Source organism: Oncorhynchus keta, chromosome 24, assembly GCF_023373465.1.
Source record: "Oncorhynchus keta strain PuntledgeMale-10-30-2019 chromosome 24, Oket_V2, whole genome shotgun sequence".
NCBI classification, from domain to species: Eukaryota; Metazoa; Chordata; class Actinopteri; order Salmoniformes; family Salmonidae; genus Oncorhynchus; species Oncorhynchus keta.
The window spans coordinates 21390118-21414325 of record NC_068444.1 but is presented as its reverse complement, the minus strand read 5'-3'; the positions used below and the strand labels follow the sequence as shown (position 1 = coordinate 21414325).

Sequence of the window (24208 nt, the reverse complement as noted above, 5' to 3'; positions counted from 1 at the left end):
TATATATTTTTCTGACTTAAAAATTCACATTCTCATATATAAAAAATGCATATTCTCATATATATATACATATATATGTCTCTCCTCACCACTTCTAAAACAAAGTTGTGCCTGGTAAGATATGAGATGTTTTACAAATCTGTGCTGTTTAGTTTGATGGGAGGGTACTCTCAATAAAAACATATCACCCGATATTTTTTGGGGTGTGGTTAGTTTACACCAGTTTGTTTCCAACAACCAGGTAGAAAAATGAGGGTCCCAGTCCTCATACTGGGGAAGAGTAGAGTGAAAGTGTAGTGATGAAAATATTAGAATGGTAAATCAAAATATAAGGGAAACTCACAGTTTGTGAAATGGGACGAACAATTCACAGGGTGAATTCCAAAGTGATCTATGATGAATGATTTACACGTTAGGTTTACACACGTCTCCCATAATCTGCAATCAGTTATACAAATACCACGACTGCACTCTGCTGGTGATGTGGCTATCGGTCTGTATCATGATGAAATGTAACTCCTAAATAAATACAAATATGTATTCACTTATTCTTACTCAGGAAGAGAAAATACATGTTTTAATTGTTTGACATGAACCAGTATGAACCCCAAAATATTTATTTGATTAATAAATACCAAGAATAAAGATGGTTTGCCATTGGCTGAATTCCCTTGGAGCCACTCCCACATGACCTTTTACCTTCTGAGAATTTCCCGCGAACAGTGCACGAGCATTGATGCCTGCAGACCAGACAGAGTTAGCAGACTCTAAACATTTGATGAACTAAATCACTTTATTATATTTTTTTCCATAAACAGGCTTTATGGCGAAGCAAAGCAGCATTTTCAACTTTTTCAATAAGTCTCCGCCACCGGTTCTGAAGGCGAAACCGAGTCCCTCGCCTGCAGAAGCCGACTTGCCATCCTCAGTTCGAAAAAAGAACAGCTCTCCAAAAGAAGAAGCTAAGCATGCATCTCAAACTCCCACCACCAAAAAGACTCCTGCAAAACCCCTTAATGCGAAAGCGAGCAAAGGCGGATTCGGCAAACTCTTTGCGAATAAGACACTAACAATAAAGGAGAGGTAAGACAGGTGGCTCAAATTAGTTAGCTAGCACAAATAACGAGTTGCTTTGTTGTGGCTAGTGGTTTTAGCGGTAGCTAGCCACGGTAGCTAATTATAACTCATGCAGAAATGCTCATTGATTTGTGAAATGGCTAACTCTCATCTACACAGGACAGACGTTATGTAATGCAATACGATTTAGACAGATTAGTAGCTGGATAAAACTGGCTAACCAGTCAGTGGATTACTTAACTAGTAACGTTTAATGTTATTTGTGTCTCAACCCTTCAACACACTTCCTTGTGTATCTGTTGTCTGACAGTGTTGGAGTAATGATACATTTTGATCAAGCATGTCAAAGTGCACAGTAACATGCATGCGTCCTCATTTGGCGGGAGATCGTGTCATGTAATTCAACACTTTCGTGACTGGCATGATGCGGGTGGTCGTAGACCCAGGGGGACCAATTATATTCAAAGGGGCAAGGCATCATACCATATCTTCAGGTCTATGTGAAACTATGTTTATTAAGCCTCGATCAGTGTCATTGCAGTTTGGAACACCAGAAGTACCAATTGTTGTTTTTATAACTGAACCAAGATAGACAACAGCCTGCCGTTTCCAATGGGAACAAATTAGTTATAGTGGGCAGAACAAGCAAGGAGATGGACAGAGCCAAGCATGAGTTAGCGAGATCCTATTAACACGTTCTAGCGTGCATCTGCATATTTCCGTTAGGGAAGGCCTACTCTATCAAGTGCCGTGTGCAATAACTAAATTCGCCTTTACACTCCTACTAAACCACGCAATTTCTTTTTTTTTGCAACTTTGGCAAAGGGTAAAGCCTACAAAATGTAGTCCACTCTGTAAATAACATATTTTAGTTTCGGGAACAGAACTGTGTTGAGATCAAATATTTCGATGATGAGAAAGTGTCAAAATCCATCTTCTCCCACTGCCAGCCACTGGGCTTCCTCTCACTACCATATTTGGTAGTGAGTGGCAACGCCAAGCAGATGCCTCACACTTATACATCTGGTGAAATATCTGACTCATTGTTCTATCTGTGGAAGTAGATTCATTTCCAATGGAACGCTGCGTTTGCCCTGCAGCGTTGTTTAATTCATCAAACGTATTTGTAAAACTATTTGCTTAGATGGCTTGACAGAAATGGTAGAGGAAGGTGACTGTTGAACTTTTGTTGCACACACATCCAGATGATGCTGCGTACCATTTTGCGCAAATATGCTGTCGTGTGAAGGAGGCGTGAGCTGAGTTGACAACAACTGGATGCATCCGCTTTTAAGGGATACAGCCAAAGATGGGCAGAAGCTGCTTCAATATAAATCACTGATCACATTTGTAGGCGACCATTAGACACTATGCTCAGAAACACGTCGTCATGTCTGACGGTCAACCCGTGGTGAACTGCACCTGTGCAGGCCATCAAATCAAAGGCGCTCCTTTGACATGAAGTTGTTTTTGGCAAAAATGTAAACGTTTCAGTTTCACTTTCACAAGGTTGGAGTAATATGTTTAACTAAAGACATTTGCTCGAATCTAGGTTGTGCCTTTTTTAGATTTTGAGAATTAACAAGGGAGATTTTATTTTTTTACTAATCAAACCCCACAACCCGGCCTGGTCTGTTTCACAAGCATTCCCGTAAGTCTCATGATCTTGCGCCTCTGGGTTTAGAAACTCTGTGATACAGCTAATTCAACCCTATTCAATCTAGATCAATTTTCAGCTGAAAACTGGATATGGAAACTCCGCTCGGGTGTTTTCTTTTACGCCTGCTACCTTAGGTTAATGTAAAACAAATGAATGGGACGGATCCATATTTCCCTAAATCTCCCTTTCCTCTTAGTGTGCACTCGTTCACTGCTCCCCACATGTAAAAACTAATTGGATTGGAGTAAGCATTGGCTAGAGTAGACAAGGGAGTTACTATACCAGTGATTTCCTTTCAAATCCATAAAGGGAAGTTCAACAAGTAGACACTTGGTTAGACAGGAGAGATTGTTACTAGACGACCTGTTGTCGGATATTTTAATTCTCCATTTTCTTCCAGTCCAGCACCATGTCCATTCAGTGCTGGAGCCTTGGTGTGGGCCAAGCTAGAGGGGCACCCCTGGTGGCCGTGTATGGTAGTTCCCCAGCCTGTCGGCGGGCAGCAGATGAGGGGTAGGGGTAAAAGCCAGCGCCTGCATGTCCACTTCTTCGATGAGCCACCGACCAGAGGCTGGGTCAGCACCAAATATATCCGCGAGTATCAAGGTGAGAAAGCTATGATTTACCTGTCCAAAACTCCCTTCCTTTACTATCTACAGTGTGCTGCGTCACTCACCTAGCCTGTGCAGGTGGACATCTATTGTCTATCTATTCTTGGTTAGCCTGGTCCCAGATCTGTATGTTCTGTCTTTCCAACTCTTATGTTTGTTGTCATGGAAGACAATGACCATAGGAGTTTACAAGACGGCACAAGAAAATCTGATATCAGGCTAATTCTAGCTATGCTACAGTTAGTGATGTAAGATGCCGGTTGAGGTAAGCTATATTACTACAGCAATAGCTTCTCCAAAAAAGGGTTTTATTGATTCTAAAGCAATGTTTGCTATTGCTGACTACAAATTATCTGTAACTTGGCTGATAACTCACTAACTAGCAAAGTGTATGACCAAAATGTGCACATGTGGCTACATGAAGCTTTTGCTTTGATCTCAAAACGAGCACATCTACTCAACTGTTTATGCTGTAAACACAGTCCAGTTAAAAGTAAGTGGCACAGATCCGTATAGACCTACTGCAGCTCTGATTGTTTATGCCACACCAGTCTGTAGCGTGCGGGCTGAGTAGTGCGTGTCAATGCAATAGAATCTTACTCCGTGTTCTGCCTATAACAAAATCTCTTGCATAGTTTGTTTTGGTATGTTGCATTGAAAGTGACTAATAATGCGTTGATTCGATCACAATTGATAGTGTTAACAGTGAAAACTCTAGAATAGTGGTCACCAACTTTTTTATGAGTGAAGGTCTGAGTAAAAATGCAAGCTGAGATCTATTGCTCAGCTTTTTTTAAACATGACTTAAAAAACATATAAAAAACATATGCCTATGCAATGTTAACCAATTAACAGTCCCTCCAGGATTCCGCAATTCTGCAATTGCATAATTTAATGCAAAATCAACCAATCAGCGCATGTTATGCGAGAGCTCGCAATTTTGACATATCCCTGCACTTTTAGCGCATTAAACGGTCCAATCAAAAAGCGGGTTTGTAATTTTGACTAATTCCTGCACTGTCCAATCCAACATCAACGTTTTTTCCCTTTGGCCTGTCGGTGTATTCACGTGCAAGGATTATGGGTGATTGTTGATGGCTGACGGGCAGTACAAGGAACAGAAATCAATCTCATTTGCTAACAAACGACCGTGCGAAACAATTTCCAAGTGTTTTTGGAAACTAGAGAAATTCAACAATCACTTCAAATCAGCAAAGAATATGAGAATGTCAACAGTTCCCACAGCAGTGGCAGATCACCACGATTGAAGTGGTAGCAGGGAAAACTGTGGCAGCGCTGAAAGAATCAAAGTGAGTGTCGTTTTACTCAAACTTTTACTCCGCTAACCTTGGCTTTAGTAGGGTGGTCAGCACTCTGCTCTCCCCAGTCTGTCTATGGAGAGCGCTGATCAAAGCACCGAGTGCAATTTGTCAGCTTTGCCATTTTAAACTCTAAAACTTAATCCGGATCACTAAAGCACAATCTTTCTGTATTTTTTAGAAATGGTAATATTGTTTCAAAAGTATATATTACCCATCAATACTCTATTTGTACGTTTTCTGTTCATCTCCCTTACGACCGTTTCTGAAAAAAATCACAATCAAGTATTTTGAAGACAACTTGTGAGAAAGAAATATTGATCCTTAAATTGGAAGCGATTGATCAGCTTTGAATCAACTCTTTTTGAGAGAGCTAGCGTGAGCAGGAATGTGAGATCCATCTCGTGTTGATGGCAAGCCCAAAGCCTGATGGAGAGGTGAATGTGTAAGTAGATTATGACAGAGCTGTTTTCTCAAGAAAATAAACAAAATTGAAACATCTAAAGTGCTCATTGTTTTTGTAATATGTATTCTGCTTAAAATTGTCCTAAAACTGAGCACATGACTTTTTATTGCTTTATATGAAATTAATGTGGGGGGAAAGCATCACTGCTTTATCTTTGGGTTTTTTACACAATTGTTGGTGATTCACTATTAATGCCTTGGTGACCACTGCTCTAGTAAGTTGAGTGAAGTTCAATCTCGTGCTTCTCTCTGTGGGCTAATATTTCTGCGGACAGTCCAGGGGAGCTGCTCGGCAGTCTCGGAGCTACTGTGAGCGCAGCTTAGACAGAACATTGTTTTCGAGCCATATACACTTTGGAGTGTACTAAAAATAATGTCGCTTCTCACTTGTACTCCATCCCAGGCTCGGACAGCAGTGAGGCTAAGACAGGAGGGGTGTTCTTCAGTGGTAAGCCTGTGATCCGCAAGGCCATGGAGCTGGCTGATGCTGCTATGCCAGAGAGCCCACAGACTAGACTGAAGATGCCTGTCTGTATGGACCCATCTGATGCTGAGGAAGACGAGGAGGAGGATATGGAGGTGAGAGAATCTTTCCGTTTGCTGCGAACATTGCATTTCCATTTGATTGATATTTTATTAATCTACAATCTATTTTTCTATCTACCGTAATTGCTGGACTATAAGCCGCTACTTTATTCCCACGCTTTGAACCTCGCGGTTTATACAATGACGCGGCTAATTTATGGATTTTTCCCGCTTTCACAATATTCATGCCGCCAAAAAACTGAGCACCGTCACATAATGTGACGTAAAATCGAGAGCGCTCAAACTTCCCATCATTCTGATTACGGTAGTAATTTTGTCACCCTCATCATGGCAAAGACACGGTGAAATGCATATGATGCAGCTTTCAAGTTGAAGGCGATCGATCTGGCTGTTGGAAAAGGAAAGAGCTGCTGCACGGGAGCTTGGCCTTAATGAGTTGAGGCTATTCATCTCCGACACCGAAGGAGATGACTTCAGTGGTTTCAGTGCACAGGAGGAGGAAGATAGTGACCAAGTTCATTTGTTTCAATGTACCGGTAGGCACCTGCGGCTTATAGACATGTGCTTTTTTAATAATTCAGTGGGTGCGGTTTATATTCAGGTGCGCTTAATAGTCCAGCAATTACGGTAGTAGTGATGCAACGGATCACAAAACTCACGGTTTTGGGTCATGGATCGGATCATTTTTCAGCACTGCAAAAAAAGGGAGACTAATAACTTTGCTTTCCATTTATTACTTAAAGAACACTTAAAGCAATGAACTTTGCAATGTTTAAATAAAATCTTAAAATAAAATATTCAATACTCTTTTGTTAAATTAAAGTGCAATATGCGGCATGATACCGTCTTCCTTTGAACAATGGTGAATGAAAAAATAGCCTGTGTCAACATAAAAATAAAAGTTTTAAAAAAGCAAAGCAAACCTGAGCGTAACTTCTTTTTCAGAAAGATGAGGATGTCTACATTGTCTGGGGAGAGGGTTGACCTCTTTGCAGTTAATATGTCCCTTGCTGTGGAAAACACCCTCTCGCTTTGACCTGAAGTGCCAGGCACACAGCCAGGTCGTGACTTGCCATCATGGCAATGTGAGGATATTTATACTTATTGCTTTTTCACCATGTCATCCACTGGAATGGTGCTTTCTGCCTTGTAGGATGCCACCACCTCTTTGATGGTGTTGGCAAATGTCTTGCCTGTGTCCTTGCTCGCAAAAGTCTCCCCGAAAAGCTCCATGGACAAATTATTTTGGCTCTGGCTTGACCCTGCAGAAAAAAGGACTATCTATTAAACTATTTATTTTCAAATTTCATAGAACTATAATTGTGGCAATAACATTTAATAAAAAACATTATTATTACGACTCAAAAATTGATGATTCTAATAGCAATAGCGTAGACTAAGATTTTTTTTTTTTTACCTCTTCAGTAGTTACAATCTCAGTGACAAGGTATGTCCTCCGGTGTAGGGCATGGTCTAGGTGAGACAGGTTGAGAGCTTCAAGTTCCTTGGCATTCACATTAACTTCTTATGGCTAAGGGGCAGCATTTTCACATTTGGATGAAAAGCGTGCCCAGAGTAAACTGCCTGCTACTCAGTCCCAGCTGCTAATATATGCATATTATTAGTAGATTTGGATAGAAAACAGTTTGAGTATAACAGAACTCGTATGGCAGGTGAACCTAAGATAAATCCAACCAGGAAGTGGGAAATATGAGGTTTGTAGTATTTAAAAAAATAAAATAAAAAAAAAACTCTTGGCCTATCGAATACACAGTGTCTATGGAATACACCGTGTCTATAGTGTCATTTTGCACTTCCTACGGCTTCCACTAGATGTCAACAGTCTTTAGAAACTTGTTTGAGGCTTCTACTATAAAGGAGGGGCTCATAAGGAATCTTTGAGTCACTGGTCTGGCAGTGATTAAGTGAATATTTATAATGCTATTTCTGACTTGGCGGATATCTTTTGGGGTTGTTTTGGTCTCTGATTGCTGTACTCAGATTATTGCATGGTTTGCTTTTTCTGTAAAGTTTATTTGAAATCTGACAGCGGTTGCATTGAGAAGTATATCTTTAAATCTGTGAATAACACTTGTATCTTTTATCAATGTTTATTATTTCTGTAATTATGTGGCTCTGTGCAAATTCACAGGATGTTTTGGAGGCAAAGCCAAATGTAAACTGAGTTTTTTTGGATATAAATATGAACTTGATCGAACAAAACCAACATGTATTGTGTAACATGTTGTTCCGGGAGTGTCATCTGATGAAGAATATCAAAGGCTAGTGATTCATTTTATCTCTTTTTGTTTTTTGTGACTCCTCTCTTTGGTTGGAAAATCGCTGTATGCTTTCTGTGACTAGTTGCTGACAGAACATATCATTATGTTAGGCTTGCGTCCCACATGGCCAATAGCCAGGGAAAATGCAGAGCGCCAAATTCAAATACATTCTATAAAAATCAAACTTTCATTAAATTACACATGCAAGGTAGCAAATTAAAGCTAAACTCGTTGTGAATCCAGCCAACATGTCAGATTTCAAAAAGGCTTTTCGGCGAAAGCATAAGATGCTATTATCTGATGATGGCACAACAGTAAACAATGAGAGAGTAGCATATTTCAACTCTGCAGGCGCGACACAAAATGCAGAAATAAAATCTAAATCATGCCTTACCTTTGACAAGCTTCTTTTGTTTGACAAGCTTCTCCTATGTCTCATAAACATCAAAATGGTCTTTTTGTTCGATTAATTCCATCTATTATATATCCAAAATGTCAATTTATTTGGCACGTTTGATACAGAATGAAGTGACGTTCGTTCTGAGCAATGGTACTTCTTCATTACACAAAGGAAAAACCGTAACCAATTTCTACAAACTGGTGACATCCAGTGGAAGTGGTAGGAAATGCAGGAAAGTCGAAAAAATCGTAAAAAAAGTCAATGGTTTGTCCTCCAGGTTTCGCATTCTAAATAAGACCTGTTATACTCTGTCATGGAAATTTCCTCTATTTACCAAATCATGAGCGCAAACCACAACACAAGTCAGAGTTAGTTATCAAAGTCCATCTTTAATTATAGGAGCTTTATCACAACCCTGTGACTCTCAGAGAAATCAATTCAGTGTCTATCCATGAATTCTCTGAGAGCCCCCTTACACATTGCAACTGAGATCCTTTAATAGCAAAGAACACACATAGTCAGACAGCATAGACATAATAAATCGTTCAGCTTTGTCTCCTTACTCAAACCCTAGAACCATAAACCAATCCTCCATATCAACAGGCATATTTCAAATTGTCATTTAGATACAAACTCACGGAGAGCATAGAATGATTCCAGACACTTCCATCCTCCTCTCCCCAATGGGAAAAGTAGGGAGTGACTGGCACACAGACACAGTGGAGCAAAAGATATGTTTACACATGATGACACCTTGACCTCTCCCCTCTCTGCGGCCCATGCAACTTAGTCTTCACATAGAACGGATAACTGCAACCCCGCCACAGTATTATACAAAAATAACATTCTGATGAGAAGTAACTTACAAACATATGATGAATATAAAACATCTTACCTATGTTACCAACCAATTCTGATTATTCCCCAACAATTCACAGACATGATTCAACCAGTTTTAGAAACTTCAGAGTGTTTTCTATCCAATACTAATAATAATATGCATATATTAGGATCTGGGACAGAGTAGGAGGCAGTTCAGTTTGGGCATGCTATTTATCCAAAAGTGAAAATGCTGCCCCCTACCCTAAACAGGTTAAAATGGTGTCTAATACTTGTATGTTTGAGAGAATTGAATTATGAGATTTCTGTTGATTTTGAATTTGGCGCCCTGCAATTTCATTGGCTGTTGGTAAGGGGTTCCGCTAGCGGAACAAGTTAACAACAAACTAACATGGTCCAAGCACACCAAAACAGTCATGAACAGGGCACGACAAAACCTATTCCCCCTGAGGAGACAGAAAAGATTTGGCATGGGTCCTCAGATCCTCCAAGGGTTTACAGTTGCACCATCGAGAGCATCTTGACGGGTTGCATCACTGCCTGGTTTGGCAACTGCGCGGCCTCCGACCGCAAGGCACTACAGAGGATAGTGCTTACTGCCCAGTACATCACTGGGGCCAAGCTCCCTGCCATCCAGGACCTCTATACCAGGCGGTGTCAGAGGAAGGCCCTAAAAATTGTCAGACTTCAGCCACCCTAGTCATAGACGGTTCTCTCTGATACCGCAGGGCAAGCGGTACCGGGGCGCCAAGTCTAGGTCCAAGAGGCTTCTAAACAGCCTCTTCCTCCAAGCTATAAGACTCCTGAACAGCTAATCAAATGGCTACCCAGACTATTTGCCCCACCCCCCCACGCTGCTACTACTCCCTGTTATCTATACATAGGCACTTTAACAACCCTACCTGCATGTACATAATTATCTCAATTACCTCCACTGGTGCCCCCGTTCGTTGACTCTGTACCGGTACCCCCTGTATATAGCCCCGCTGTTGTTTTACTGCTGCTCTTTAAATATTTATTCTTATATTTTCTTAAAACTGCATCGTTGGTTAAGCGCTTGTAAGTAAGCATTTCACTGTAAGGTCTCTCTACCTGTTGTATTTGGCACATGTGACAAATAACATTTGACTTAAACCTTGGATCCAGTGCGGTAGATCTATGAAGGTACTCCTGTACATTAGGGGGGTATCTGGGGTTCAGGTCCTCTAATGGCAGCCTTGACATCTCTAATGATATGGTGCTTTATTCCTTGTTTTCAGAGGTAGGATCATGAACACTGATGGTGCAGTTTCGGTGCTCAATAAGGTTGTAACCGTTTTGAGGGGTTTGAGCACCTGGAGGACCTCCTGCCACTTTCACAGCTGCCTGCTGCTCAAGATCGAGCTCCAACATGTCATAGGTGGAGTTCCATCTTGTTGTGACATGGTGTATGAGCTTGTGAGTTGGTAGCTGTAGCATTTCTTGCTTGGTGTTAAGCACATGAGTGGCTGTTGTGCTCCGGTGGAAAAAGGAAACCTTCCTGATCCTCCCAAGGAGGCGGTCCATCTGGTTTACTGAGATTCCCCTTTGAGATGCTAAATTGATCACATGTGCAATGCAAGCTATCTGTATCCCCAGTCCAGCCTCTATCACTGCATTTACTTGGTTCTTGGCGTTATCTGTGATGATTGGGATATTGCTATTGGGCCTCTCTAGCTTCCACTCTGCTCCTGCTCCTAGCAGTACCTGCGCCAGATTTGTGTTTCTCTCATAGAGGGCGTGTCTATAGCACCGGACTTAACATCTCCCACTCCTCTGGTGTAGTGAACAGTCACAAAGCTTTCCGTTACCCTGGAGGTCAACCTGTGTGAGGTGAGAGCAACAGAGGATGCCTTGGATAATTAATCGTCAATTTTGTTATTTTCCGGTTCCTAAAGTTCTGGCATGATCTTCACCATATTTTTAAACCCTTTGTTTTCCACAACAGAATATGGCCTCATGTCTGCAGAGATAAACATCCCAATAGATTTGGTGATGGCTTTAGCCCGGTCTGATTCTACAGCAACGGGCTGCTTAAATGCCGCGGGGAGAAGTTGTCTCTTGGCTGAGTTGGCTCCCGTCACTGACACACCAGGGTGATGCTGCTCTAAATGTGTGGCCACGCTCAATGTATTTCCATGAGCATACGGCTTTCTTGTGGCACAATGCCCACACACCGTAATGGTGTTGTCCACCACCCTTCTTCCATCTTCATATTTGACAGGGAAGCCTAAATGCTCCCATCCATGAGACTTAAATAAAGCGTGAGGCTTTTCCTGTTCTTCAGCTCCTCTGCCAGTCATGGCTGTCACTGCTCGTTTCTTCTTTGCTTTTTGCAACACGAGCATCCAGGATTGATACGTTGGGATTCAACACGTGAACAGTAAACACAACAGCTTTTAAAAAGTTATTCAATCAGGCTTCAGAGCAAAACACAGCACCGTCTTTATCTTTTCACTGCAACTCTGCATCGAGACGTAGGAAATGACTTAAAAGTAACAGCGGCAGTAAAACTGTATTTCACGCTGATGGTTAAACTTTGCAATTGATCTGCAGTTCACACGCGTGCCGAACCATGGGCGGTTGATCCGTACGGATCAATTACTCTCCTACGATCTCGACACATTTGCATCGAAAAATGTAAGCCAGTATCAAAACTTTTCCCATCTTGTAGTGTAGAACAAGTTATTTTCAACATTGAACTTACCACTCAATAATGATAAATACTGTATCATTATATATACATATGTTACTCTTTGTCTTGTGTGCAAACTGGCATGTGTAAAGCAAATGTGTTGAATAAAAAAGAAAAGAAAAAGAACACTGGGCCAAATGTGCGCCACCCTATGGGACTTCCAATCACGGCTGGTTTAGATACAGCCTGTATTTTAACCAGGGTGTCTAGTGACGCCTCAAGCAGTGAGATGCAGTGCCTTAAATCACTTCACCACTCGGGAGCCCATATCATTTTTTTTCTCTCTTGAAAAACTGAAGTACTGTATTTTCATTTGCCTTTTCTCCTACAGCTTGATAAGTCAACATTGACCGACGAAGATTTAACTGAAGAGGAAGATGAGGAGACAGTGAAGTCTAAGCCTAGTCGCCGTTCCTCCCGTGCCACAGCAGAACAGGGCAGCAAGTCCAAGCGTCGCCGCATCGTGGTTGCCTCCGACAGTGAAGGCTCGGGTGACGAATTCAAACCAGAACAGGCCGGATGCAGCAGTGAGGAAGATGAGGAAGAGGTAGTGAACAGTATGTCGGAGGAAGATGTAGAAAGTGAATGTGAGGCTGAACCTGACAGCCCAGTTAAACCGGTGAAACGCAAACGACCCGTAGAGAAGCCATCCAGTGCCAAACCAAAACCCAAGACTCCCACTCTTCCAGAAACCGCCAAGAGAGCCCCCTTATCTAGCACCTTCACAGCCGACACAAAGTCTCGACTCTCAGCCTTTTCGGCCCCGGAGAGCTTCGACAGCCAGGCGAATGGCTCAGGTGCCGGCGGGCAAGGTGGGGCTACGGTATGGGACCATGAGAAGCTTGATTGGCTACAGGAAGGCCGGAGGAAAGACGCCAAGAGACGGAGACAGTCTGAGGAAGACTACGATCCCACGACTCTGTATGTCCCAGAAGACTTCTTGAACAAAACGACTCCAGGCATGCGGCGCTGGTGGCAGCTCAAGTCGGAGACGTTCGATGCCGTGCTCTTCTTCAAGGTACTATAAATCATTAAAATGCTGTATTTTGGTGGAGGTGCAATGCTTCTTTGTTTAACATTGACTCCCTGGCCAGTTTATTAGGCACCCCCATCTTGTACAGGGTCAGACACCCTGTTGCCTCCAGAAAGGCCTGAAATCTTGGAGAGTCACCTTTGAACATGCTTATTAGTCTAGGACTAGGCAGAATTTGTGGCTGTGAATCTGACCTTTTAGTGTCCTCATCTAGAAAGGTGCAAGTCAAATGTATTATTACTCAGGTGGGTAAGTTCTATGAGCTGTACCACATGGATGCTGTGATTGGTGTCAACGAGCTGGGTCTGACCTTCATGAAGGGGGCCTGGGCCCACTCTGGCTTCCCCGAGATAGGCTTTGGACGCTTCTCAGATGGACTGGTGCAGAGGGGATACAAGGTGGGGAGCCATTTTGTTTTTAAAAGAAAGCTTAGACTCATCCTTTTTAAAAGGCTTAATGTTATCCAAAATAATATTGTGATATGTAACTATTTCCACCCATCACTGCTGTTTTGCTGGCAAACCAATTTCTCCTCAGTCATTAAAGTATTTCTTATGTTAGGTGGCACGTGTGGAGCAGACGGAGACTCCAGACATGATGGAGGCTCGCTGTAAGACCATGCTGAAGCCCACCAAGTTTGACCGGGTGGTACAGCGTGAGGTATGCCGAATCATCACACGGGGAACGCAGACCTACAGTGTGTTGGACGGAGCCCCTTCTGAGACACACAGCAAATACCTCCTCAGCATCAAGGAGAAGGTAGGATATGTTTTGTGATGCGTTGTACACTATATTCATTTTGTTACCTTATAGCCTTATTCTAAAATGGATTAAATCATTTATACTCTATAATGACAGAGCAAAAACAGGTTTGTAGACATTTTTGCATATGTATTAAATAAAAATAACTATCACATTTACATAAGTATTCAGATCCTTTACTCAGTACTTTGTTGAAGCACTTTTGGCAGTCATTACAGCATTGAGTCTTCTTGGGTATGACGCTACAAGCTTGGCACACCTGTATTTAGGGAGTTTCTCCCATTCTTCTATGCAGATGCTCTCAAGCTCTGTCAGGTTGGATGGGGAGCGTTGCTGCCCAGCTATTTTTAGGTCTGTCCAGAGATGTTCGATTGGGTTCATGTCCTGGCTCTGGCTGGGCCACTGAAGGACATTCAGAGACTTGTCCCGAAGCCACTCCTGCATTGTTTTGTCTGTGTGCTTAGGGTCGTTGTCTTGTTGGAAGGTGAATCTTTGCCCCAGTCTGAGGTCCTGAGCGCTCAGGAGCAGGTTTTCATCAAGGATCTCTCTCTCTACTTTGCTCCATTCATCTTTGCCTCAATCCTAACTAGTCTCCCAGTCTCTGCTGCTGAAAAAAATCTCAACAGCATGCTTCACCATCTGATGAAACCAAGAGTCTTTAGGTGACTTTTGGCAAACTCCAAGCGGGCTGTTATGTGCCTTTTACTGAGGAGTGGCTTCTGTCTGGCCACTCTACCACAAAGGCCTGATTGGTGGAGTGCTGCAGAGGTGGTTGTCCTTATGAAAGGTTTTCCCATCTCCACAGGGGAACTCTGGAGCGCTGTCAGTCACCATCAGGTTCTTGGTCACCTCCCTGACCAAGGCCCTTCTCCCCTGATTGCTCAGTTTGGCCGGGCGGCCAGCTCTAGGAAGAGTCTTGGTGGTTTCAAACTTCTTCCATTTTAAGACTGATCGTCTCATTTATTTGTCACATGCGCCGGATACAGTAGACCTTACTAGAGGTCAACCGATTATGATTTTTCAACGCCGATACGGATTACTGGAGGCCCACATTTTTTGGGGGGGAATAATAATATCATAATAATATCAATATCATAATAATATCAATATCATTATTATGTTTAAGTGTCTGTGTGTAATAATGACAATTACAACAATACTGAATAAACACTTTTATAAATCAATTTAGTCTCAAATAATGAAACATGTTCAATTTGGTTTAAATAATGCAAAAACAAAGTGTTGGAGAAGAAAGTAAGTGTGATATGTGCCATGTAAGAAAAGATAACGTTTAAGTTCCTTGCTCAGAACATGAGAACATATGAAAACTGGTGGTTCAATATTCCCAGTTAAGAAGTTTCAGGTTGTAGTTAATATAGGAGTTTCAGGTTGTAGTTAATATAGGAATTATGACGAGTCAAGTATTTCTCTCTATAACATTTGTATTTCATATACCTTTTGACTATTGGATGTTCTAATAGTATTTCCAGCCTGATCTCAGGAGTTAAAAGGCTTGAAGTCATAAACCTTGCTGTGAAGCAAGCATTGCTTAGTTTGAATGAATGCTTCCGAGCCCGTTGCTGCCTACCACCGCTCAGTCAGATAGCTTTATCAAATCATAGACTTAATTATAATAAACAGAAATATGAGCCGTTGGTCATTAACATGGTCAAATCCGGAAACTATCATTTCGAAAACAAAACATTTATTCTTTCAGTGAGATACGGAACCGTTCCGTATTTTATCGAATGGGCGGCAACCCTAAGTCTAAATATTGCTGTTACATTGCCTTCAATGTTATGTCATAATTATGTAGAATTCTGGCAAATTAGCTCGCAATGAGCCAGGCAGCCCAAACTGTTGCATATACCCTGACTCTTGTTGCAATTGAACGCAAGAAAAGTGACACAATTTCCCTAGTTAATATTGCCTGCTAACACACATTTCTTAACTAAAATATGCAGGTTTATTGATTTTAAGGCATTTATGTTTATGGTTAGGTACATTCGTGCAACAATTGTGCTTTTTTTCACGAATGTGCTTTTGTTAAATCATCCCCCGTTTGGCGACGTAGGCTGTGATTCAATGATAAATTAACAGGCACCGCATTGATTATATGCAACGCACGACAAGCTAGTAAACCTAGTAAGATCATCAACCATGTGTAGTTCACTAGTGATTATGCGAAGAATGATTTGTTTTTTTATAAGATAAGTTTAATGCTAGCTAGCAACTTACCTTGGTTCCTTGTTGCACTCGCCTAACAGGTGCTCAGCTTGCAACGCAGTTTCCTCATGGAATGCAATGTAATCGGCCATAATCGGTGTCCAAAAATGCATATTACCGATTTATGAAACCTTTAAATCGGCCGTGCCAGTTTTTAATCGGTCGACTTCTAATTCAGAGTTTCTCTTGGAATGTTTCGCACAGGGCGCCATTCCTTTGCCGGGCGGGCCGTTTGGGGAAATTCTGGGCAAAATTAGATGACCTACTTTTCTAGCTACCAACACACCATTGCGTTCAACTACCACCAAGCTACTGCAAAATATAGTTAAATTACTAGTTGAACTACATGTATTTTACCACTCCCCAACACTGTCCTTTTTACAGGGTTAGTTTATCTAATAATTATGTTTGGGTCAAATTCCTCTAACCTTGAGTTTTCCATATTGTGTGACATGGAGGTTGTGCAGTAATGTGTTTTGCATCAAAGTATCACCTCTCATCTCAAGGCAGAGGAGGAAAGTTCAGGGCGCTGCAGGACCTATGGGGTCAGCTTCGTGGACACATCTGTAGGGTACTTCTATGTGGGCCAATTCCAGGACGACCGACACTGCTCCCGGCTCCGCACCCTGTTGTCTCACTACACCCCTGCACAGGTCAGTCACTACTTCTACAGCACAGTAGGTTGGTGGCACCTTAATTGGGTAGAATGGCTCATGGTAATGGTTGTCGCTGAATAAGTGGAATGATATCCAATACATCAAACACATGCTTTCCATTCGCTCTGTTTCAGCCATTATGAGCTGTCCTCCCCTCAGCATCCTCTACTGTTCAACACTAACAATTTAAACTTGTTAACTTCGGTCACTACCATAAAAATATTTTCATGTTTGGACAGAAGTCACACAATTATTATTTAGAGAAATTACCCTTTCTAGTTTTCACAACACTTACAGCATATCACAATCACCCAACAACAAGACACACTACATTGATCTGCCCCATCCTGGTCGTAAAAGTTTTTAGACATAAAGGAAAATGTATATAAAATGCTCCCTTATTTTCTTTCTGTTTACACAGGTGCTCTTTGAGAAGGGGAACCCTTCAGCCGAAACCCGTAAAATCTTCAAGGCTTCTTTGTCCTCGGCTATGCAGGAGGGGCTGACTGCAGGTTCACAGTTCTTTTTCAATACTTTTTTTATCATGTCAGTCTGTATACATCAATATTTCACTTCATCCACTTTTTTAGTACTTTATTTACAATGATACTGATTACAGCTTTACAGTGACCCCTTCCTCTCCCATACTTCCAGTCTGTAACGTCAGTCTTTGTTTATGAAAATTGGTTGGGTGTCTGAACTGTACTTTACCAACATTGTTGTTCACTTGCTCTCTCTCGCTCAACTAGTGCGTGAGTAAAACATGGACTGGAATATTGTATATCGGTTATCAATATAATGAAAACATGGACTGGAATAACAGTAATGTTCACTACATTACACCCTCCTCCCTCTCAACAGGCTCCCAGTTCTGGGATGCACAGAAGACCCTGAAGACCCTAGCTGAAGAAGACTACTTTAAAGAGAGTGTGAGGAAGGATGAGGAGTCTGAGAGCAGTGTTCTCCCCTCTGTCCTCAAATCCATGACGTCTGAGAGCGACTCGTTGGGTCTGACCCCTAAGGAGGGGTATGAGTTGGCTCTGTCGGCCCTGGGAGGCTGTATGTTCTACTTAAAAAAATGTCTGGTTGACCAGGAGCTGCTGTCCATGACCAACTTCCAGGTAGGGATGTCAATGGTTAACCGATTAGCCCACCATAATAATTAAGCAATTAAACCAATTAAGTCATTGATTTAATGCTTCATTTGTATTATGAACATTTGCTGACCATAAATTAGTGAATGTTGTAGGAGAATAAGTAGTTTGGTTAGTTTGAGCCTTTCAGGCGTAGCCCGGTCCCAGATCTGTTTATGCTTTGGCCTATTCTTTTGACACTGTCAAACCAAACATGGCAGGACGATTCCATATGGAGTTGTCAAGAGAGCAGAAACAGCCTGGCGCCTAGGCAAGAGGTTCCAGGGGTGCGCCAAGTTATGATTTTATCCCAAATTCTAGGAATATATCCCAGTGGATGTGGCGATGGAGAAGGCAGCCGGGCCGACCAGTTTCTTCTCCCAGACCCGTCAGCGTATGGTCCTGGATGGGGTGACACTAGCCAACCTGGAGATCCTGCAGAATGTGTCGGGGGGTACAGAGGGGACCTTGTTGGAACGCCTGGATACCTGTAGTACTCCATTTGGTAAAAGGTTGCTGAAGCAGTGGCTCTGTTCCCCGCTCTGTAACCCCACATCCATAGGTGAGGGGAACACGAAAATACACAAATGCAGAAACCTATTGTTTTGAACCCTGTTCTTGTTTTCATTGGTTGGTCTGCTATGGTCTTATTTCTTCTGATTTGCTCGGTCATTGAAATGCGCTATATAAACCCCATGTATTATAATGTTTATAGGGGAACGCCTGGATGCCCTGGAGGACCTGATGGGAGTGCAGGCCCAGGCTACAGAGGTCTCAGACCTGCTCAAAAATCTCCCTGATCTGGAGAGGCTCCTTAGTAAGATCCACAGCATCGGTACTCCGAAGGGTCAGGACCACCCGGACAGCAGGGCTGTTCTGTATGAAGAGGTCACCTACAGTAAGAAAAAGATTGCGGACTTCCTCTCGGCTCTGGAGGGCTTCAAGACCATGCAGGAGATTGTGACCATACTAGGACCGGTCGCGGTCGACTTCCGGTCCAGGCTGCTGCGCCAGGTTTGTACACACCACAGCACTACCTGTCACTATAATTGTGCTTTTTACTATATTAATTCTGTACTTTTTAAATGTCCTGTATTTATTGGTGTCGTCTTGTGATTGTTTTAAATGTTGAGTATTTGTGTTTGTTTTTACTGTGGTTGTAACCAAGTATGACAAACTGTTTTCCTCTTGGCGATTTAATAAATTACAATTTCATGTAATCTCATCAGGTGGTCAACCTGAAGGATGATGGTCAGGAGGGCCTCTTCCCTGACCTGTCGGCCGAGCTGAAACGCTGGGACACAGCCTTCGACCACCAGAAGGCCCGCGCCACCGGAGTCATCACCCCTAAGACTGGCTTTGACCCAGAGTTTGACCAGGCTCTCAGCGGCATCAAGGCCTGTGAGAGGGACCTACAGGACTACCTGGACAGGTACCTTCATCTCTTGAGAAACACATTTAGGACACCTTCCCAGGGTCACATTACACTTAGTCCTGGACTAAAAAGCATGCCCAATGGAGAACTGAAATGAGCTTTTTTGCTATATTTTTCTTGGACAAATGCATATGTTAAATGCAGTTAACAAACTTGAATGTTGCCAGGCAGAAGAAGAGGCTGGGCTGCAGGAACCTGACCTACTGGGGGACGGGACGGAACCGCTTTCAGATGGAAGTACCAGACAGTGTCTCGGAGAGGAACATTCCTGAGGAGTACAAGGTCAGAGTGGCTGCTAGCAATGCCATTTTTAGGTGTTTGATTCCCGCTGGGGTGAAAATAAGAAGCGTCTGCCAAATTAGAAATACTGAGTGTTCCACAATGTGATTTTGAATCTGTAGTATGTCTTGTAAAATATTGTGGAGTGACAGTTTTAAGAAACTTTTCTGAACTCTATTTTATCAGGTGAAGTCTACTAAGAAGGGCTGGAAACGCTACTGGACCAGGGAGATAGAGCGTCTGTTCTCAGAGCTCCAGAGTCTTGAGGAGAAGAGAGACGCAGCTCTGAAGGACTGCATGAGAAGACTCTTCTACAACTTTGACAAGAACTATAGGGACTGGCAGACTGGGGTGGAGTGCATGGCTGTGCTAGGTAAGCTTTGATTTATTAGTTTTATTTAACTAGCTCAATGAGTCTTCTGAGTATCCTGGGCAATTGTTGGTATACATCTGTTGCCTGGTGTACCATTTGTATGTATTTTAAATAGTCAAATCAAATGCACATTGATCAACATCTTCTCATGATCATGTAGGTCTAGTTGAATTCAAAAGAATCAACGATTCCATAAACCTACAGCTTACTCACTGTATTGAGGTGCATTATACCTAATATTGATTTGCAGCCAGGTGCTGCTGGTTACCATAGATACAGTTCATGCACCTGGTGAGCCACAGACATTGGTTTGTTGACAATGCCTAAACACATTTACAAACTGATCTTGTACACCCATTATAAACAGTAGGCTTTATAATCATATTTGGCAGGGGTTTGAACCAAACCAAAAACTGGAAAAGGGACATTTTTTTCTGCATTGGAATGAAAGTGATTTCTACTGTTCTGGAATAGAACTGTTATTTTAAAAGCATGGGAACTGGTTTATTTGATTTTACTGGCATTTTTTTCAAAACACCTAAGCAAAGCCCTCACTCAAACCTATTCCAGTGTCTGCCTGCTGCTGAAAATCTTTGCGTGTGTAAGCTACATGCCCCTCCCCCCTGCGAAGCATAGACGGCTGTAGCCTACTGACTATACAAGCATGATTCAGAAGATGGGGACAGAGATTTTACAGAAGAATGGATTAACTTTTTCAATGCTAGTTAAGGATACTATAGTTATCACATTTCACAATGGATTCCTTAACTACAAAAAATAATGTGTTTTTAATTCTGGTGCAGCTCTGCACACAAGCTTGTTAGCTACCAGTGGTCCAGCGTGAAGTTCAAAGGACATTCAAAGTTCCTCCATAGAAGCTCCTAGGTATAATTGTGTGTATCTAATTCAGATAATGCATGTCATAACAAGATGCCCAGCACTTCAAGCCAAACCTCTGTCTCCACACCCTCAAAATGTGTCGCATCTCACTCCCTACACGTGTCAGTCCATCATGCATGTGAACAACTAGCTTACCTGCTTCATAGCAAGCTGCTCTAGCCGCACTGATTGAAGTAATTCAATGAGCTGTTTGGTTCTAAACATAGTAAAAACTCAAACAGATGACTAGGAAAAGGTCAAACCCAGTTTATTCCCCACTGGGTGAAACAGCTGCAAAGACATGTTTACACAAGCTCATATATTTATACCCTCCTAGGCGGAGTCAGTTTGTTGCACGTCTAGACAGCCAATACATCTGTTGCTCGTCAGGAACTTAAATTGGTTCCTTTCACTGGCGTACTCATGGCCCCGCCTCCTGCTAAAACCTGGGAGTGGAAATATGTGTAGTATAGGACTGTTCATCTGACCTCGGATGAGTTCCTCGCTCCTCTCCACGCCTGTCCTACCTTATCAGTGACTGAAACCAGACTGTTGCCCTTTGCCTCTTTAAGAGCCTTGAGATTTAACAATACCATGTTTTAACAGAATGTAAACGCTCTGTACTCCCCCTTCCTCACTCAGTAACTTTCCATACATACACCTAGTTCTTATCCACCCTCTATTGACCCCAATACATTTCTTACACATGTAAAGTAATCAATATGTTCTAGTATGGTAAAATGAATAAGTATATTTCAAGCTAGAATCCAACAGTTTAAAAAAAAAAACATTTAGCTCTGATTGCACAGGTTAAATAAGGAATTTAAAGGAACAATATAAACCTGTACAGTTTGGGGGGTTCGTACCAGTTCAGAACTCTATTTCTCTGGTTGGAACAGTAGAACGGAACAAGATAAATAGTGGTTCTATTCAGAATGAAACGATTGGAAAGGGATTTAGGTTCCAACCTCTCCTCACTTGGCATGCCTACACTTTTACCAAGCCACATTAGCCATACTCAGTTCTGCTCTAATGAAAACAGAAGGGGAAAGGAGATGATTGCATTGTTAATGATTGCGCTCTACTGCAGCAACATAATGTGTTTCACTAACAGCCTTGTCTGGGTCATTACTCTAAGCATGGAATGTTTCCCAAATGGCATCCTATTACCTGTTATAGTGCACTACTTTTGACCATGACTGTTTTTTAAAATATATATTTATTTATTTTTCTTCACCTTTATTTAACCAGGTAGAGAAGTTCTCATTTACAACTGCGACCTGGCCAAGAAAGCAAAGCAGTGCGACAAAAACGGAGTTACACATGGGATAAACAAGCGTATAGTCAATAACACAACAGACAAATCTGTATACAGTGTGTGCAAATGAAGTAAGGAGGTAAGGTAATAAATAGGTCAATAGTGGGGAAGTAATTACAATTTAGCTATTGACACTGGAGTGATATGTGCAACTTGAAATACTGGTGTGCATAAGAGCAGAAAAACAAATATGGGGATGATGTCAGTAGTTGGTTGGATGGGTTATTTACAGATGGGCTGTGTAAGGCTGCAGTGATTGGTAAGCTGCTCTGACAGCTGACGCTTAATGTTAGTGAGGGAGATATGTCTCCAACTTAAGTGATTTATGCAATTCGTTCCAGTCATTGGCAGCAGAGACCTGGAAGGAAAGTTGGCCAAAGGAGGTGTTGGCTTTAGGGATGACCAGTGATATACAGTGGGGCAAAAAAGTATTTAGTCAGCCACCAATTGTGCAATTTCTCCCACTTAAAAAAATGAGGCCTATAATTTTCATCATAGGTACACTTCAACTATGACAGACAAAATGAGGGGGGGAAATCCAGAAAATCACATTGTAGGATTTTTAATTAATTTATTTGCAAATTATGGTGGAAAATAAGTATTTGGTCACCTACAAACAAGCAAGATTTCTGGCTCCCTGTAACTTCTTTAAGAGGCTCCTCTGTCCTCCACTCGTTACCTGTATTAATGGCACCTGTTTGAACTTGTTATCAGTATAAAAGACACCTGTCCACAACCTCAAAAAGTCACACTCCAAACTCCACTATGGCCAAGACCAAAGAAAGCTGTTTGAATAATGTCTGAGTATGGGGAGGGGGGGGGTCAGTCTGTTTCCCATTAGTTTTCTAATTAGGAAAGTTGTTTGAAATGTTTGGACCAAGATTACAGGTAATTTATTAGATACTTTGTCGTCATTTTGGCCGAGTTGGAACCAGTGTCGGAACGAGAATTGAACCCTGTGGCACCCCCATAGAGACTGCCAGAGGTTCGGACAACAGGCCCTCCGATTTGACACACTGAACTCTGTCTGAGAAGTAGTTAGTGAACCAGGCGAGGCAGTCATTTGAGAAACAAGGGCTATCGAGTCTGCCGATAAGAATACGGTGATTGAGAGAGTCGAAAGCCTTGGCCAGGTTGAAGACAGCTGCACAGTAGTCTTTTATCGATGGCGGTTATGATATCGTTTAGGACCTTGAGCGTGGCTGAGGTACACCTGTGACCAGCTCGGAAACCAGATTTCATAGCGGAGAAGGTACGGTGGGATTTGAAATGGTCGGTGATCTGTTTGTTCACTTGGCTTTCGAAGGCTTTAGAAAGGCAGGGCAGGATATATATTGGTCTGTAGGTCAATATCCTCCCAGGATACCCGGGCCAGGTCGATTTAGAAAGGCCCGCTCGCAGAAGTGTTTTAGGGAGTGATTGACAGTGATGAGTGGCGGTCGTTTCACTGCGGACCCATAATGGACACAGGCAATGAGACAGTAATCGCCGAGATCTGGGTTGAAAACAGCAGAGGTGTATTTAGAGGGCAAGTTGGTCAGGATGATATCTATGAGGGTGCCCATGTTTACGGATTTGGGGTTGTACCTGGTAAATTCCTTTAAGTTGTGTGAGATTGAGGGCATCTAGTTTAGATTGTAGGACGGCCGGGGTGTTAAGCATATCCCAATTTAGGTCACCTAGCAGTATGAACTCTGCCCCCCATTCATCATCAATCAATTCACATATGGTGTCCGGGGCACAGCTGGGTGCTGAGGGGGGTCTATGACAAGCGGAAACCGTGAAGGACTTGTTTATAGAGATGGATGTTTAAAAGTAGAAGCTCGATCTGTTTGGGCATAGACCTGGATAGTATGACAGAACTCTGCAGGCTATCTCTACAGTAGATTGCAATTCCGCCCCCTTTTTAGCAGTTCTGTCTTGACGGATTCAGGATTCAGACACGGCTAGGACGTCGGGGTTGGCCGAGTGTGCTAAAGCAGTGAATAAAGCAAACTTAGGGAAATGGCTTCTGATAACATGCATGAACCCAAAGATTTTTTTGGTTGCAGAAGTCAACAATTGAGAGTGCCTGGGGGGGACACAGGGCCTGGGTTAACCTCTTCATCACCAGAGGAACAGAGTAGGATGAGGGTACGGCTAAAGGCTATAAGACCTGTCCGTCTAGTGCTTTGGTAACAGAGAATTAAAGCAGATTTCTG

At 42.4% G+C, this 24208-nt stretch overlaps 1 protein-coding gene across 1 annotated transcript in view; it reads left to right on the top strand.

Annotated features, from left to right (window-relative positions):
* The first annotated feature begins 704 nt into the window (after positions 1–704).
* msh6 (mutS homolog 6 (E. coli)) overlaps positions 705–24208 on the top strand; it is a 33209-nt gene continuing 9705 nt past the window's right edge. Inside the window, exons 1-14 of the mRNA XM_035764482.2 lie at positions 705–1083; positions 3138–3343; positions 5536–5711; positions 12245–12931; positions 13192–13344; positions 13508–13705; positions 16441–16587; positions 17012–17102; positions 17452–17711; positions 18045–18285; positions 18439–18737; positions 18953–19155; positions 19326–19440; positions 19624–19810. Coding sequence (XP_035620375.1) covers positions 824–1083; positions 3138–3343; positions 5536–5711; positions 12245–12931; positions 13192–13344; positions 13508–13705; positions 16441–16587; positions 17012–17102; positions 17452–17711; positions 18045–18285; positions 18439–18737; positions 18953–19155; positions 19326–19440; positions 19624–19810 — 3223 coding nt within the window. The 5' untranslated portion in view covers positions 705–823. The remainder of the gene's footprint in view (positions 1084–3137; positions 3344–5535; positions 5712–12244; positions 12932–13191; positions 13345–13507; positions 13706–16440; positions 16588–17011; positions 17103–17451; positions 17712–18044; positions 18286–18438; positions 18738–18952; positions 19156–19325; positions 19441–19623; positions 19811–24208) is intronic.